The 18,327-nt window shown below is 40.0% G+C and overlaps 2 protein-coding genes and 1 long non-coding RNA gene across 3 annotated transcripts; 2 read left to right on the forward strand and 1 right to left on the reverse strand.

Annotated features, from left to right (window-relative positions):
* The first annotated feature begins 365 nt into the window (after nucleotides 1-365).
* Nucleotides 366-7,887, forward strand: dhrsx (dehydrogenase/reductase (SDR family) X-linked). The gene is made up of 7 exons (XM_058052573.1): nucleotides 366-529; nucleotides 2,881-2,988; nucleotides 3,750-3,818; nucleotides 4,658-4,759; nucleotides 5,277-5,484; nucleotides 5,776-5,983; nucleotides 7,535-7,887. The coding sequence occupies exons 1-7, from the start codon at nucleotides 424-426 to the stop codon at nucleotides 7,715-7,717; spliced, it is 984 nt and encodes a 327-aa protein (XP_057908556.1). The 5' UTR covers nucleotides 366-423; the 3' UTR covers nucleotides 7,718-7,887.
* Nucleotides 7,888-9,116: 1,229 nt separating this feature from the next.
* On the reverse strand, nucleotides 9,117-11,107 carry LOC131104914 (uncharacterized). Its single transcript, XR_009119846.1, has 5 exons — nucleotides 11,029-11,107; nucleotides 10,514-10,580; nucleotides 10,271-10,441; nucleotides 9,939-10,008; nucleotides 9,117-9,577 (listed from the first exon to the last, which is right to left on the reverse strand). It is a non-coding gene; the product is annotated as an uncharacterized LOC131104914 (long non-coding RNA).
* Nucleotides 11,108-11,773: 666 nt separating this feature from the next.
* Nucleotides 11,774-17,800, forward strand: LOC131104904 (carboxypeptidase O-like). Its single transcript, XM_058052565.1, has 9 exons — nucleotides 11,774-12,034; nucleotides 14,313-14,352; nucleotides 14,421-14,522; nucleotides 14,580-14,684; nucleotides 14,881-14,997; nucleotides 15,405-15,498; nucleotides 15,726-15,928; nucleotides 17,159-17,243; nucleotides 17,398-17,800. The coding sequence occupies exons 1-9, from the start codon at nucleotides 11,961-11,963 to the stop codon at nucleotides 17,655-17,657; spliced, it is 1,080 nt and encodes a 359-aa protein (XP_057908548.1). The 5' UTR covers nucleotides 11,774-11,960; the 3' UTR covers nucleotides 17,658-17,800.
* Nucleotides 17,801-18,327: the final 527 nt, after the last annotated feature.

Here is an 18,327-nt window from a genome sequence, read left to right on the forward strand (position 1 = left end):
TTACAATGTTTAGTTGTAGCTATGAAATTACTCCAAGACTCAAAGTTGAAGTTCAAAGCAGCACCACATTTTAAATGATGCTCTTATTCCTCCACAAAGGAGAATGGAATAAATGATCATGTGGTCTTGATTTCCAGATCCCAATAATGATCGTGTGATACCAAGGATAATTGTCAGTGACGCACTCAAGGAAGGCAGTCATGGAATGAAGTAAAAAACAGACAATTCTGAAATTAATATTAATATTTGTCAATACAATCATTCTGTAATATTGACTAAAACGTCTCAGTTTTATTTATTTAAAAAAAGTGCAGTATCGCCTAACCCAATGGTGATGTCATTCGATAGGGGGCGGAACAATAGAGTTGTTAATTTGTCCACCACCGGAAGAACTGTTCAGTCGGACGCAGGAGCGGAAGGAACATGTTGACATTCTTTGAGCAGGTGTTGTTTCCTCTCCTCAGGCTTTACTTGTGTGGAATCAAAGTTCTCATCTATCAGACGTTCAACAGACCCTTTTCGCTGCCAGGTTTGCTCTTTTATTATGTCATGTACTCTCATTTAAAATATATTACAATTTTAACCAGAGGGCATTTCAAACGGAGTCGTAGTAACGAACACATTTGCTGTTCATTCTGTTTTTCTACGTCAGATTAAACTTGGAAGTCAATTCAGTGTATTTTCTTCTAAAATGTTTTATTTTTAGAACTTATTATTTGTATTACAAAAATCAATTTAATACTTTAATACATTTTGCAATTCTCTAATTTCTCATGGGTATGAATGTATCCATGACGACCTAGTTCGATAGATAGACAAAAGTGATAAATAAGATTATCAGGTCAAATATATTTTGTACTTACCGTAAAGGTCAGACTAGGAATGCATCAGGAAAAAGTAGCATGTAAAAAACTCTCATCTCAAAGAAGGCATTGTGCTTTGTTATGCTTAAATCCTCATAATCCGTACTGGTTATTTAATACATACGGCCTTATCCAAAAGCAATGAAGCATGGACCAAGACTGTACACTTTTGGTTTGATTAACTTCCATTTTTATTTGGGCTTTAAACCATAATAATCTATGGACACATACAGATGGTGTTATGGTATATTAAAAAAAGACACACTTTACAAAATATTTTGTAAATAACAGCATCAGATTTTATATACTGTTCCAATTTTGGAAGCTTTTCAAAGAGCGGAAAAATATTCCATACAGTTAGGAATGGAATAGTTTTATTCTGCTATAAACAAGCGTTCAACATGTCTTGAGGGAAAATATTCCATTTCTAAAAATAGTAAGGGTGATTATTTTGTTAAAAAATATATCCAATTAGAAATTAAGGAGTTTTTGCAAGTTTATGTTGGTTTGTGGGACCCTTCTCACTTTGTTTGACTGTCCTTGAACACACCATAGTTGTGTTCTTTGACACTACACGGATATAAATTCTACTATTATTACTACTATCACCTCATATTTGTTCCCAAATGCTGATACTGTGTACAAAAAGGTAAAATTGGATGATGTTACCTACAGATACCTATATATATATATATGCATATATTTTTGTATAGTATCGTTACAAGTGAATACAACTGTTGTAGTTCTGTTTCAACTTGCAGGTTTTGTGTTCATCATGGTAGTAATTGCACAGACCAATGGAATGCATTAAAGCTCTTCCATGTGATGGGACTTTGTCTAATTGTTTATTCACAGTGGCTTTGCCAGTGGAGTAAGTGGGTGTGTGTGAGGCAAGATAGCAGTATTAGTTGAAATAGTTTATATTGCGCTCAAGGTTTTTGAAATGTTTCTTATGAGTACTGTGAAGCGTTTGTATCCCAACCAGTTCAACCGATCAACTCAAGTGTTGTTCTTATTACTTATTCTTATTCTTATGCGTGGAGAGATCACACAATCAAATCCATGATTTAGGTTTTTGGAGAACAGTGCAGAGAAAGGCTCTTAAAAAAGTATAAGACGGGACTAAACGAGACATACGAAGCAAGCAAAGCAGGGAAGATAAGGGATAGGGAGGAAAGGGGAAGTTTGTTCATTGAGAGCCAAAGATGTCGAAATACATGGCCGACTGCTTTTGTCGACATGAAATGTGTGAGTCAAAGGGTTTATTTTTATAAAAAATGTCTCTGTTTATTTTGACATGTTGTAGCATTGTTAACTTGCAAAAGCAGATTTGTGCATATCATCAGATTATGATCAACCATTCTCCTTGTGTTTGGCTTAAGTCACTACGAAAAATGCAAGTAGTGGCTATTTTCACTCATGTTGAGGGGTTTGATTACGCACTAAATATGTATAGCAACAAGCTAGGTTGGCAACACGAATCCCTCCTGCTACATCTTCTTATTCTCTGGCACACCAGGTATGTAACAAAGGTGATGTGTGTTAACAAGCCGTGTTATACAGACGGTTCGATTGGGGCGGGGCTGCAACTTACGATTATTTTAATCTATGGAATCTTGGTTAGCGTCTTCCCCAGTTTGCGTGTTTTTTGGAACAACAAAAAATATACCCCACGATTTTGCTTTGGTTTGCGTGCATTCTCCGGCTAGAGTACAACATGGGGCACAGCTTGTCTCTGTTCTTAATGTATTTTTTTAAAGCACAAAATGTCCTTCCCCGCTAGCATGCTATTAGCTAGTTTAACAAAATGGAAACTGCAACCGGAAGCTATGTCTGTGATGGCATCAGTGGTTGACTCTCAAAAATGTTAAAACAGTCATATTCCTCACTTATGGATACACATACCCACCTGTCATTTGACTGTTATCATTGGGGTGACATACATGACGCACCTTGACAAAAGTTGATTCCTAAGATTGTCAATCATCTTGTTTTTATGCACTGTTCTGTCTTGCAGTCTTACCAAAGCAGAATGGAAGAGTTGCCATTGTTACTGGGGGCACAAGAGGAATGGGCTATGAGACCGCAAGATACCTGGCAAGACTCGGCATGCATGTTATCATCGGTAGGCAACTGTCAAGTCAGTTTGCACTTAACTTAATATAATAATAATAATAATAATAATAATATTTATTATTATTAATAATAATAATTATTAATTTAAGTGCTCTGAAAACGCAGCATTTCGTCTATGTACTGTTTATAGGACAAAGGTGGGCCGCAGACCATTTTTTGAGTTTTATTATTATTATTGATGAGGATGATGATGATTAATAATAATAATATCATTATAATATAATGGTAATATTCCATTATTATTATTATTATTATTAATAATAATAATACTAATAAGAAAGATTCAGGACTGAAGTGAAAGCAGGGGGATAAAGGAAGCGCAAACTTTTATTCTGTGGTGTACACACAAGACAGAATTAACTCTCATACTTTTCATAACTGCATTCAAGACTGGCATGATGACCAGAGAGCTGCTTTCCAATCATAAACTGTATAAGGTTCCTAAAATATTGTGACAGGTCAATAACACTCAATAGGTTATTACTTAGGCCTGTAAATATGTTTTTAATTGTGCAATAAATATATTTAAATATCAAAAATGAATCATATTTTTAATGACCTCTCATGGCCCACCTGCAGTACCACCATGGTCCACCAGGGGTCCGTTGCCCACACTTTGGGAATCACTGCTCTACTGGTTTTGCCCCAGTTTTAACATTTTTGTTCAGGGCTATAGTAGCACAGTATCTGTATTTAGATGAGCGTCTATGTTTTTAACTACACACTTTCTCTCATTTCCGTCATCTCCAGCTGGGAATGAGAAAGAAGAAGGCATGGCTGCTGCAAGGACAATTCAGGCAGAATGCTTTGAGGGGAAAGGTAAGAATGTTGCTTGTATTCCTCCACAGCTGACCAAGGTTATGTTTCAGCTAAAGGCTGTCTTGCAAAGTAAATCTAGCTATCTAGAAGGGATCTTGAGTTGCTGTTGCTCCTCCACGGCCAATATGAATCCCTGTAGGTGGAAGTTGTGGCTGGCAGCATAGAGCATCTCAAGTGGCATGCTAAACTGTATTTTTCATCTTTATTATACAAATACCAGATAATATAAATCAAAGGTAAGATGTACTATTTGCTGTACAGGGCTGTCACTGTTCAGGAGATGAGGTGAGATTCAGCCATTTACGGATTACCATTACCAGGTCTTGGGTTGTCCCGGAACAGCCAAACCAGTTCCCTTCCATCTGAAAGTGACTGTTTGTGTCTTGATCTAGACATGAACAAATTAGTCACACATCCAATTAACTCGAATTACACACAATTGTTTGAACGGATGGTCTTTGGTCTTTCAATCTGCAGTTGTTTTGAATTGGCTCCCAAAAGACTTTCCCAGTTTGCGTCGTTCTACAATTCTTGGATCGTCGCTGGATTTTGGCACTCATTGGATGGAGTCATGCAGTGACAAACAAATTGTTTTATGCCTCCAAAGAGAAACGACCGACTGCGGTCAATCCTGATTATTGTAGGAAAGTTAGACTCGGTATTCTAGAACATTCGAAAAAAAACAACGCTCCAACTACGAGTGTCGATAAGTCAACATCTGAACAATCGGTCGATCTATCTGTATGCATCCTTAACTATGTGCAGTTGAGTGTGCATGCCGCTACTGTTAGCATCTTTGTCATTTTTTTTGACTGATCTGGTTTGGTTTCAATTTTCAGCTGAGTTTATCTTTCTGGACCTGACTTCCCAGAAATCAGTACGGCAGTTTGCTGAAACGTTCAAGAGCAGAGGTCTTCCTCTACATGTTTTGGTCAACAATGGTAGGCTTTTTGTCACTTTTAAAGTGTATATAATACTATATATTATAATACTATATATAATACTCCCAATACTCACTAAATGTAAGAATTTTTACATTTATTTAACCAACATTTCATCTCTGTGTGGAGTTTGCATGTTCTCCCCGTGTATGCGTGGGTTTTCTCCGGGTACTCCGGTTTCCTCCCACATTCCAAAAACATGCTAGGTTAATTGGCCACTCCAAATTGTCCATAGGTATGAATGTGAGTGTGAATGGTTGTTTGTCTATATGTGCCCTGTGATTGGCTGGCCACCAGTCCAGGGTGTACCCCGCCTCTCGCCCCAAGACAGCTGGGATAGGGTCCAGCACCCCCTCGTGAGGAAAAGCGGTAGAAAATGAATGAATGAATGTCAAAAGCGGAATTGTAAAAACTTAAAATACAAAACAAATTTGGGAAACATTTCATAGGGCCCTACACACCCCATAATATTCATGGCTTGTGCCATTGCAATAACTCTGCGTCTGTCACTGTGCAGCTGGGACCATGCTAGTTCCAGAGAGACAGACAGAAGATGGCTTTGAGTTCCACTTTGCTCTCAACTACCTCGGCCACTTCCTACTCACCAACCTGCTGCTCGACTTACTCAAGAAATCCGGGAGGGCGGGCTGCTGTTCCCGGATTGTCAACATGTCGTCTGCAACACATTATGCTGGGGTTATACATTTGGACGACCTCAACAGGAGGTAATTCCAATCAATTCCTTTCTGCTTTATTTCAAAATTGACTTTCAACTGAAGTGATATTAAAAACAACGCCATTGTGTATCGTGCAAAGTTTTAGGATTAACAAATACAGTCGAAATTGTTTATGTTGACGCCGTCCTGACCGACTTGTCGGTATGAGCGAACCTGAAACTAGCCATTGTGGGTAACATTTTCCCAAAGATGTGAAAAGGAAAGGATATTGTTGATATCGTTGATGTTGTTGAGTAGGTTACCCATTCTACGAATCTCTCTGCTTTCTCCCGTGTCCAGGGCGTATTACAGTTCCCATGGTGCCTACGCCCAAAGCAAACTAGCTTTGGTCCTCTTCACCTACCATCTGCAAGAGCAGATGGTGGCCAGTGGTTCCTCGGTGATCGTCAATGCTGTGGATCCGGGAATGGTGGACACGGCGCTGTACGACAACTTGTGGACCCTTGCTCAGATGATGAAAAAGCCGTTTGCCAAGATTTTGTTTAGGGTACTTTTTTTGGCAAATATATTAATAAACTATAGAGATTAGGAAGGTGGCATCTACGTATATTACTGCCACCCCCACTAACAATACCCCGCAGTACACATCAGTTGCAGTTCGCCTAATGACTAAATGCTTGTTGTTGCGGGGTCTTTTGTGACCTTATGGATGAGCCATCGCTACAACAGAGAGGGCAATCACTTTGTCGGCTGTGTAGGTTTGGATTTTAGATGAACTGAAACATTTAAGTGTGACAATCGGGCAAAAATTAAGAAACCAGGAAGGAGGCAAACACTTTTTCACACCGCTGCATTTACTTAGTTAGTATTTACTTAGTTAGTATTTACTTTCCCTGAAAAGTAGTTGAATTATTATAATGTAAAACGGTCATCCGTGTTGAGTCAGTCCGTTCACTCATGTTCACGTTCGTTCCGAGTCAACTGTCGGTCATGAATGAACGGCCGACGAGTGTCGGTCAATGTCTCGGTCTTTCAGTCAGCTAACCCCACCCACCCACAGAGCGAGTCGCGACGATAGGATAAGACAGGCAAGCATGCAGATAGTCCCGCTCTGCAAAAGGAACGGTGAACCGACTCTCCAGCCAATCAAAAAAAAGTATTTGCAACTGAACGGACTGAACGAGTATTTTAGGGCCGGTGACCTTGTTCTTTTGACCCGTTCGTTCATGACCGGCACACCACTAAGTAGTAGTACTACTGAACCAGCGACATCCAGATCAATATCAGCGGAAAATAACGAGACACATTTAACTGTCGGCAACAGTAATGGTGCATTTGGTAATGGTAATTGTTTTATTTCATTTGAACATGCATCAGATTACAATTGAGTGCATCCCATAATCAGTTCCCAGTTCCACATGTCCAAAAGGAGTAGGAAGAAGCAAAGCTTATTAAATCCTAACCCTCCATCTGGTACTTTAACAATCACTAATTGTTACATTTGTTCACTTCCTGCTTTCCATAATACAGTTTAAGGATTTTTTTTAATTTTTAAAAACTTTTTTAATATAATGTACCTCGTACCGAAATACAAGGTGATATGAGCATCCAATGACATAATGTGTACCATAGTAAGTGTCAATATAGTGATATATATAGCACATCATGACTGGTTCAAGACTCTTCATCCTTGTATTTAGCAAACATCAACTGCTTGTATTGTTTCTTGGATTGGCTCATCGTTGTGCATTGTTTGACTTCCTTACTCAATCCATTCCATAGTTTGATTCCACATACTGAAATGCTATGCTAACGCTAACGTAGTCCTAGCATATAAGTGTTTCAAATGTAGTTCTTCCCTGAGATCATATTTCTCCTCTCTTGTAGAGAAGTATTGGATGACATTTTTAGCTAATTGCTTATTTTTAGCCTTATGCATTATTTTAGCTGTTTGTAGATTAACTATATCAGCCAAACACATATACAAACACACAGTGTATAGTTGTAGTCATCTAGTATGAAAACTAAGGCTACCACCGTACGTGGGATTAACAAATTCTTCCAAATAAATGTTTTTTTTTTCTGTGATTTCCCACAGACTCCTGAAGAGGGCGCCACCATAAGTGTCTACGCTGCTGTTGCCTCTGAGATGGAAGGGGTGGGTGGCTGCTACCTCTACAACGGCCAGAAGAGGCAGTCAGCCAGCGCATCCTACGACATGGAGCTGCAGGCGGACTTGTGGAAAAAGAGCTGTCAGCTCGCAGGCCTTCACAAGGCCTGATATGCAAGGTCTTTTTAAAGTACTGGATACTCCACAACCACACCGTGTTGCCTTGACTGTGGGTGTCATCACCTGACAAAGTGTGTCTTTTCTCAGCATCCATATCTGTACATCTGTTATATTTTAACTGATTATACTTGAACTGGAGTAAATACCTTCATCAATTTTCACATTTTTGTCATTTGTGTCCACATTTTTGCATCTGCTCTATGGCCATCATTTTTTTTTACCACACAGGGCCATGTACATTGAATCAACATTGTTTTTATTTTGAAGCCGTAAACTGGATTTTCTTTATATGAATCATCTGTTTAGGATATTGGCATACGTGTGGCTGCTGATCCAGGTGTTGTTCCTGCCGGGTGTTTCCCGTGTTGTACGACTGGCACGGTGAAACCGGTCCCGCAGGTCTATTGTCAGAGCCTGTTGTGTTGTGGCGTTCATGCAGGTTTCAGATTGTGGGTTGGGAGCACTCCTGGCTATACTATATCATATATATATATATATATATATATATATATATATATATATATATATATATATATATATATATATATATATATATATATATATATATATATATATATATATTATCAATAAGGAAATGAAAGCCAAATGGACATATAGCATGAGATTACGCACCAAACGCACATTTACACACGGCATTATCGTGAAGGAGAAAATCATACACATAAATCTCCATCTGCGTTACACTGGTGTGTTCAAGGGCCGCAGAACAAAGTCATTCATTTATTTTCTACCGCTTATACTCACAAGGGTCGCGGTCATGCTGGAGCCTATCCCAACTGTCTCCGGGCGAGAGGCGGGGTACACCCTGGACTGGTGGCCAGCCAATCACAGGGCACATATAGACAAACAACCATTCACACTCACATTCATACCTATGGACAATTTGGAGTCGCCAATTAACCTAGCATGTTTTTGGAATGCACGGGGAGAACATGCAAACTCAACACAGAGACGGCCGAGGGTGGAATTGAACCCTACACTGTAAAATAATTTCCTGTAAATTTCATATATATATATTTCACAGTATGATTACTGTGATTTATTTTACAGTAATAAAAATAGTACTGTAAATTACATTTACAGTTATTTACTGGCAGCACGATGCCAGTAAATTACTGTAATATATTTCACAGTATGTTTACTGTGTTTTATTTTACAGTATGAAAACTAGGACTGTAAATTAAATTTACGGTATTTTACTGGCAGCAGTAAAATACTGTAATTTATTTCACAGTATATTTCCTGTGATGTAATTTACAGTAATAAAAAAGTACTGTAAATTAAACCACAGTAAAAATACTGTGACAATTCAAACTACTGTAAACTCAAAATATGTATGTTACTATAATTTTCCTGTTCAATTTTCTTCACTGCAATACAAAACAGTGTATAACTGTAAACATCAATACTGTATTACCGTTATCTGAGTTGTTTTCCAATTACTATGAAGTCAAATTACAGTACACAGTTGTAAACAATGATATTGGTATCTTCAAATACCTCACCGTGCTCCCAAAAATTCCTTAAACATATTACACAACAGCTATCAACAGTTAAATTACATGTATTTTTCAGGATGCATTGTAACAAACAACCACCTTAAATCTATAAAATTGCTCTGTTGGCCAATGGGCCTAAAACGAAAGCTAAACAAACTCTGGGCATGCCAAAACATACTTCAAACTTGTGACACACCCTTAATACTTTTCCCATTCAAACTCTACAATTTTCCCAATTAAAGTGGCCACTCGGCGATTCAGACCAGTTCTCTTTCTTTTTGCCTTCTTCCCGGTGCACTTTGAGCCTTCAGGGTTAATCCTGAGGAAGAACCTGCAAGCAGAAGAAATACATAGTCTTAGTGCTTTTGCTACATCACTGATATTCTCAGCCACAGCAAATACAAAACATCATAGTGGGTGATGATAAGCATGACATCTATTAATCACTACACACATGGACAATATAAATAACTATCATTGTCATTAAATGTCCCATGTCATGCACAACATTTTACTTGACCTTTGTACATGTAATCTCCTTCCAAATGGACCAATCCTAGAGTTGCATCAGATTCCTCAATGAGAATACAATGTGTACAGCTGTGTGAATCTATTACATAAAATGGAGATGTTTTCATTTTCACATTAACACTTTTCTTTCACCTGACATTGGAAGAGAGAGTTACACTTACCAAGTGCCAGCAACCTTGGTGTGCTTTGGAGTAAGAGACTGGTTTCTGCATCTGCTGAGGTGGTTGTCACCTAAATAACACAAAAGATCAGACAACATAATGTTATAGTATTTAACACAATAATGTCTTTCTCATCAGTTATTCAATAAAACCATGGTTTGTCTTGTATTGTCCTGAACAGCTAATGGCAAGTGTGTATGAAAGAACAATGAAAACTGTTACTGATTACATTAGAGAGAAAAATAGGCCATAATGTATCCCTAAGTACAATAAATATTCAGTTGACAAATATGTTTAAAAAGCATCCACGTTCACATGTTCCATGTACTTACATCAGCCAGAAGAAAGAGTGAATCCTCTTTTTCTTTGAAGTAGGCCATTGTGACAAGTAGAGATGCAACACGATGGTCGATGTTGCCCACCTCACTAATGTCTTTCAGGACTGTCTTGACATCCTTTGTCCAACTTGTAAGTTGACTTTGAAAGAAATATAGCTGAAGGCCCTATTGATGAGTTAATATTAGCAGTCAGTTACGTACAGACTATGGTCACATATATTTTCTTCTTTGACTTACCAAAAAGCTGTAAGCTTTGTGAGAAGACAGTGAAGAAAGAAGTATTTCTTTCAGATCCGCCTTTTCCCTGAATTATAAAAGACAATGAACATTAAATGATATATGGACAACAAAAGATAAGCTTAATTAAAACTACAACAAAAATATAAGCAGCTATAACTGGCTATATATAACTACCTACAGCACACACTGGGCTGCTGAGTTTCTAATAGCAATCAAACACGTCTGAGCTATAGCCGACTAAAGACATTACAATTGAAAAGACTATCACAGTTACAGTATAACTAGTAAAATAGTACACAAAATATAAATTATGTGCATTTTGAAGAGGAGTTCTAGGAACCTTTACTTACAGGTGGTATGCTAGCTCTATACAATAGCGTTCTTTCTCTCATTTAGCCAAACATACCATAAGTCAAATCTAATCCAATCCAATCTGCAAATCTAGCTTGTTATATTTTCATGTGCTGACTACTCTGAATGAGATCTATTTGTAGATGAAAGAATATACTGACTAATTTCAATATATTTCCTCTCTCTGGGCATTCAGCACTGCAGCTCTGTAAAGGAACAATAAGTCCTGCTGTTTTCCCTCCAAAAGTCTTCTTCCCACAATCCACTGCAGTCTACAGTAATTTACACTCATTTTAATGTAAATTACTGTGAACATCACAGCAAATTACTTATTATAAATGGACTGGTTTTACTGTGAAAATGTGTGTAATTTACAGTACTCTAATGTGAAAATATTTACAGTAAATTAGTGTCAATACTACAATACTCCAGAATAGAATCACAATACTTTATTGTAAACATAGATCACAGTAATGCACTGTCAATAATACAGTACCATACTGTGGAAATCACAAAGATTTGTTACAGTGTAGTCTCCTAGCTGTGAGGTGTGCGCGCTAACCACTCGTCCGCCGTGCAGCCCTGCCGAACAAAGTGAAAGCATAAATTGACTGGAAAATTGTCCAGTCTTTGGAACATAGTCATAGTCATAGTGCATCCAGTCAACAAACTTCAGGATGAAACGCTTTTAATGCACAACATCATTGTGAAACACGTACTTGTTGGCGTGGTTGTTCACATGAGGCGTTCGTGCGCATTACATAAATCTCAGTGTTCAGTGCTAATGTAAACAAGCCTTTTAAAATTTGTGTTTACATACAAACCACACCAATCAGTGTAGGCCTGGCATGTACCTGGTATAAACATGAGAACCCAGGATGTAATGTCATAAAACGTCCACCACTTAGCCTCCTCAGACGGAAATCAGTTCGGGTCACACAAACACTCCATTGAAACCTGAAGTGGTGACCTTCAGATAAGATTACAGATTAACAACATGATGACATCGAGGCAAAGGTGCATACTTATCTGATGTATGCTACCTGCAGGATAGAAGCAACAGCAAGTCTTTTAACCAAGAATTTTCCTCGAAATGACAACAACCGATGTTGTCGGACTCGCTGTTTTGGCGCTGCTTTCAGGAGCAGGAGCAGCAATGCTACAAAAGTGAGTGAGTTTTTTTTTTCCCACGTCACCGTTTTCACAACTTTTAATGTTTTTCAAGACTTTGCTCGATGCAAATTCTAAATTAATCGCTCAGAAAAAAAACTGTCTCGCGGCAATGAATATATTAATCAGACGATCAATACAAATGAAGTCAATAATTTTTCCGGCTATTGCCATGTGCGTCCATGTCTGTTTTCCTCATGAAGCATGTACATTGTGGCCATTGGTTCAGCACCCTAGATGCTTCATAGAACAATGGCGTGAGACCTCTTGTCAGTCATAAAGTGAGACCGCTAGCATACACACGTGAGGAGTAATGCAACGTAAAGTAGTATAAATTAGATGATTGCAAAGCCAAATCCCACAAAATCCATGTGGGAATATGAATAATGATAAGGTGAGCCCAGCAAGTCGTGACCGAAGGACAAGATCATGGGTACAAGATGAGTTTTCTCCGTAGTTTGGCTGGGTTCTCCCTTAGAAATAGGAGCCAGGTGATGTGGCTTGGGCATCTGGTTAGGATGCCTCCTGGACGTCTCCCTGGGCACGTTCAACTGGTAGAAGACCTCTGGGAAGACCCAGGACCCTGGCCTGGAGGAGCTGGACAAAGTGGCCGGGGAGAGGGAAGTCTGGGCTTTCCTGCTTGGGCCGCTACCCCCGCGATCCGACCTTGGATGAGCGGTAGAAGATGAATGGATGGATGGTTGAGCCCATCAACACCGAATTTGCCGAATTTGTTCAAAAATAGGTGGCGACATTAACGACAACACAACAAACTGGCCCATCTGAAACATATCCATATCCTCAACTACACATCACGATGCAGCCTTCACGATCACTGAGATGATTGACTGGCAAATTATTACATTATTATTGAGTGCAACAGCCTTCATGGACTTGATGACTTGGTTGTCGACGGGTCCACGGGTCGTCTCGTCTCGTGGACCCAATCATGCTTGTTGATGGAAGATTAACTTGAGTCCTTTCAAATGGTTTAAGTTTGATTTTGTAACGTGCAGAAAAATGCTGAAACCTGTTTGTGTCCGCGCTGCTCGGACTGGCTGACTGGTGTCGACTTACAAGGTGTGTCAGAAAAGTTCCAGGACTGTTGATTGCATTCTTCATGTGAGGGTCATCTTCATCCATTGGGAGGTCTTTCTTCAGCGCCAGACAATCATCTACTAAACTCCTCGGATCTGTTTGTGATTGTGTTCCCTCTTTCCCAAGCTTAAGGGGTGGCCTTGGAAAAATCCTTCCAGGAGTGAGTGCATCAAGGCGTGACTGGGAAAGTGTGTGAGACCAGGGGGAAAAACTTGTACTTTGGATTTGAAAAAGTGTGTGAATCTACAAAGACTAGAAAAGAAATCACATCTGTAATCCCACCTGAAATCCAACCTGGTGTTTTCCCAGTTATCATCCATAAATGGCAATGCTAAATTGCTGTTATATATGGATCAAGTCTTTGACTGCCAATGTGGGAAAAGATGCAACATTTGCAGATTGTAAAACGGAGTTGCTCATTAAGCTGATGTCTGTAAAAATGTTGTTTCTGGTAAGCTAAGCAGCATATCTAATTAAAAAATTAAACCGGAACATCAATATTTGAATGACAAGTCAATATCAATTCCACTGTGAGAACTGTTGCTGAGATCACAAAAACAGGCGTTATGTTTGCTAACCCTTGAAATCATGCCAACGTCAATGACACAACACAAGTCCCCACATGCAGTCTTTATAGCACCCGTGGAATTGGCATGCATACAACAATTCCAGAATGCTATAAACTCTAAATTCCTATTTATTGAAAAAAAGCTGATTTCCTAACATGATAACACGTTCATGAGGCTTAATCTCATTCGGGTGTCAGGGGTATGCTGGAGCCTATCCCAGCTGTCTTCGGGCGAGAGGCGGGGTACACCCTGGACTGGTGGCCAGCCAATCACAGGGCACATATAGACAAACAACCATTCACACTCACTTTCATACCTATGGACAATTTGGAGTTGCCAATTATTTAGCTTCATGTTGTGCAGGGGCGTGAAACGGAACCTGGTGCAGATGTTGCGGGGTGCAGGGTGAATGAAGGCCTCCAAACTCACAGAGTTGGCCGAGGGTGGAATTGAACTCAGGTCTTCTAGCTGCGAGGCCTGCACGCTACCACTCCCCACCGTGCAGCCTAAATTAATGCAATGATTAGTTATTTTGGTGCATGTAAATGAACTGCCCATAGTAAGAAAGACCGGCAGATGTACTTAATCATGTTTGGTGTGTCCTACAGAAGAGAGTACAATTACTACAAGTATCATCCCATGTCAGAGGTGAGGCTACAGACCACCAGACCATCCACGCAGACACGGACACAGCCTAATAGCTTTTGGTCCAACAGATCTCCGAGTGGATGGTCCAGATGGAAAAGGATCACCCTGACATTGTAACGAGAATAGAGTACGGACGGACCTACGAGTTCAGGACTATTACCTTGCTCAAGGTAAAATAACCTTTTCATGTCACAAACTAGTACAAGACAAACACGGTTGCTCTCCAGATTGGTGTGAATACCGGAGAGAAGAAGAAAGCTATCTGGATGGACTGTGGCATCCACGCCAGGGAATGGATCGCTCCGGCCTTCTGTCAGTACTTTGTCAGACAGGTAATCATTGATGGGACACAGGCGGGAACATTGAATCCATCGGAAGTGGACTGCTGAGTGTTGTCATAGAAGACATTTTGCCTCAGAGAGCCGAACTCATGAAGCCTTCTGGGAAACGTCTTCTAAGACCACCTGAACTATCCACTTGGGATGGATGAAGTGTCCTGGGAATACCGATATGTTCTTATCGTTTCAGATCCTGCAAACATACAAGACTGACCCAAAAATAGACCAGATGATGAAGAACATGGACTTTTACATAACCCCGGTGCTCAACATGGACGGATACATCTATTCATGGAGGGACATCACAGTCAGTGTTGCCACGGTTTCACGCTACCTTTCCATCACCAAATACCACAAACAGACATACCCTAAAGCAAGGGGGTCCAAAATGCGGCCCGGATGCCATTTCTAAAAATACAATTTCATAAAAACACTACAAAATAAAACTTAAACAGGGAAAGAATTCGGAGAAACAAGGCATACATTTGAACAGAATTGTGAAATATTATGTCTATATCACAACTACTACATATACTACTACATATACTACTGCAGGACAGCAATCTGGATGGACAGATGTATTTCTGTATGGAAGACTGACAGGTGATCAGTCCAACCGGGACAGGTTTTTGATGGTCACCGCATTTGGATGAAGGGAGAAGTTCACCAGGAGATGAGTGAAACAACATTAACTAGCTACTCTGACCCATTTAGACCCGTCTGTGGAGGAAGAACAGGTCTCCGGGGCCTGCAGGCTGCAACTGTTCTGGGACTGACCTCAACCGGAACTTCAACACCAACTGGGGCAGTGAGTGTTTATACCATAAAAAATGTTTGAATGTCTCTTGGGGGGTTTCTGCGAAGTGAGTTTAGCAGGTTAGCGAGCTGCCGGACTTGCAAAGCTAGCTCTCTTTTAAAGCAGCCGTATCGCGTTGGTAACTTCGAACAACTTTTGCCGCATCCCTTCTGAGTTATTTGTGTAGTTGTATAATCCATTTGGATCCTATATTTATATGATTCATATTCTTTCCATAGCCGTGGGGGTGTCGTTTGACTGCTGCGAGTCGAACTTCTGCGGCAGAGCTCCTGAGTCTGAACCTGAGACTCAGGCCGTCACCTACTTTGTAGGAAGCAGGAAGGAGGACTTCCTGTGTTTCCTCACCATCCACTCCTACGGCCAGATGCTCCTGGTTCCCTTTGGGCATCCTAACTTCACTGACCCCAACTACAAGGAGCTGGTATGCAAGGCAGGAACGTTTCACCCTGGCATCCTTCCCTTTGGAATGGATCCAAGTTCAGCTTCACTTGGTTGGACTGTGGTTTAAGTCTGCTTATTTGTCTATTTGTTTAACGTTGATGTTTGTTATGAATGTTAAGTAGAACATTCTGTAACCGTGTCTTACTGTTATGAACAAACATGGTTTGTGTTGTAAATATCACTTTACAAAACAAACCGTTTTGGCAGGAAGCACAAATCAAAAGAAATATAGCTGGAATAGGTGCAGATTCTGGAAAATCTAAAAAGTTTTCAGTGCCGGTTATTGTGTGTAGCTGCTCTATGGGAGTCCACAACATGCAAAATGAGCATAATAGGGCCCCTTAAAGTAAAGACTTTGGCTTCTCAAAAATATGCATGTTCAAAAGAGTAATACGTTTGCATCACGATAATATCTTGTAGAAAAAAATCTGATGCTGTTTTATCTCTTTTGGTATCACTGCACTAAAATATTTTGAAGTTGTCAAAAAAGTAAACATGGATGAGTTAAAGTAGTCTTGATATCCAATGTTTTATTGTTCATATTTCATATTGTGGGCTGCATGGCGGTCGAGTGGTTAGCGCGCCGACCTCACAGCTAGGAGACTCAAGTTCAATCCCACCATCGGCCATCTCTGTGTGGAGTTTGCATGTTCTCCCCGTGCGTGTGTGGGTTTTCTCCGGGTACTCCGGTTTCCTCCCACATTCCAAAAACATGCTAGGTTAAGTAGCGACTCCAAATTGTCCATAGGTATGAATGTGAGTGTGAATGGTTGTTTGTCTATATGTGCCCTGTGATTGGCTGGCCACCAGTCCAGGGTGTACCCCGCCTCTCGCCCGAAGACAGCTGGGATAGGCTCCAGCACCCGCGATCCTCGTGAGGATAAGCGGTAGAAAATGAATGAATGAATTTCATATTGTTTGTTACACCCTGTATTGAGTACCACTTCAAGATATTGTTATGTTTTTTGGAGGTGTGGAATCTTTTTGGAGCCTTAAAATTTAGCAAAAAAGGGGCTTAAATCTTGAGGCAGGTTGGCATGGCTCAGTTGGTAGACCGGTCTCTACCGGGTCTCCCATCCTGAAAGTTGTGGGTTTGATTCTCCGTCCCCTGTGACCGTGTCGAAGCACTAAGCAGGAACTGTGTCAAAGCGCTGTACAAGTGAAAGACCATTTACCAATCAGGTGACCGAAGCATCTGTTTTTTTTTTAGATGGATGTTGGTTTGGGTGCAGCAGAGGCCATCAAGAAGATTCACGGGAAGATCTACCAAGTAGGGACTGCACCTGATATATTATGTAAGTAAACACTTGGATTGACATTTCAGTGGAAGGACGATGCTTTTAAGGTTTTATTCCTCGGACTGTATGGACCTTGGTTAGTAACTGAAACTGGGTCCTAAACTCACTTTAAACTCATCTCCTGGTGATGTGTTCAATTTCTATTTTTCAGATGACTTTTCTGGGTCCTCTCAAGACTGGGCTCGACAACAAGATATCCCCTACTCCTACACCTTTGAGCTGAGAGACGAGGGAGATTATGGCTTTGAGCTTCCTGAGGATCAGATCCAGCCCACCTGTGAGGAAGCCTACAGCGGCGCCCTGCACATCATCACCTACGCCCACGACAAAGTCTTTAACCTGGCCGTGCCATCCAGTGGAGCGACACTCTGGACCGTGCTAGTCGTGGTAAGCGTCACCAGTATCATGTGACACTGAATGCACGCAGCTGTTTGAATTGAAAAAAAAACCCCATTGAATAAATATGTATGCAAATACAAATAATTTACATGAAGAGTTTTGTGACTGACTTGTACACAATGCATACATCTGCCTAAATGCCATTAAAGATGTTTACGTTCTGCACTGTGTGGAGTTCTTCCCGTGTTTGTATGGGTGTGTCCCTCATCTCAGAAACATGCTTATCAAGCTAATTGGAGACTTCAAAAGGGCCACTGACAGGACTATCGACTTTGTTATGTGTTGTTTGTAATTATGTTCTACATTGTTAGTTCTTCTGAAACAATAAAATTACATTCATAGTTCATGGCACCACCTGTGACGGCAAAGCGTCATTTCCGCAAATGAAATTGTGCTTCAATTATTGTTTTAAATATTAAATTAAAAGCTTTGAGGCCTAAATCAATGACCGCTCATCACAGGTTACCAACATCGAAAATTATTAATTAAAAGTTTAAATATGAAATTATTGGCTGCTAGATGTGGCAGAGGTCCTGGATATATGGATACAATAATGCCAAGTCACTGTAGGGTCCAATTTGGCTTATTTGGGAATATATTGTTAATGCATGATATGACTGTGCCTGTATCAAATAATATAACAATTCATATGACAGTTATTATGCTAAGTGTCTTTCAAACC

Source organism: Doryrhamphus excisus, chromosome 16, assembly GCF_030265055.1.
Source record: "Doryrhamphus excisus isolate RoL2022-K1 chromosome 16, RoL_Dexc_1.0, whole genome shotgun sequence".
Lineage (NCBI taxonomy): Eukaryota > Metazoa > Chordata > Actinopteri > Syngnathiformes > Syngnathidae > Doryrhamphus > Doryrhamphus excisus.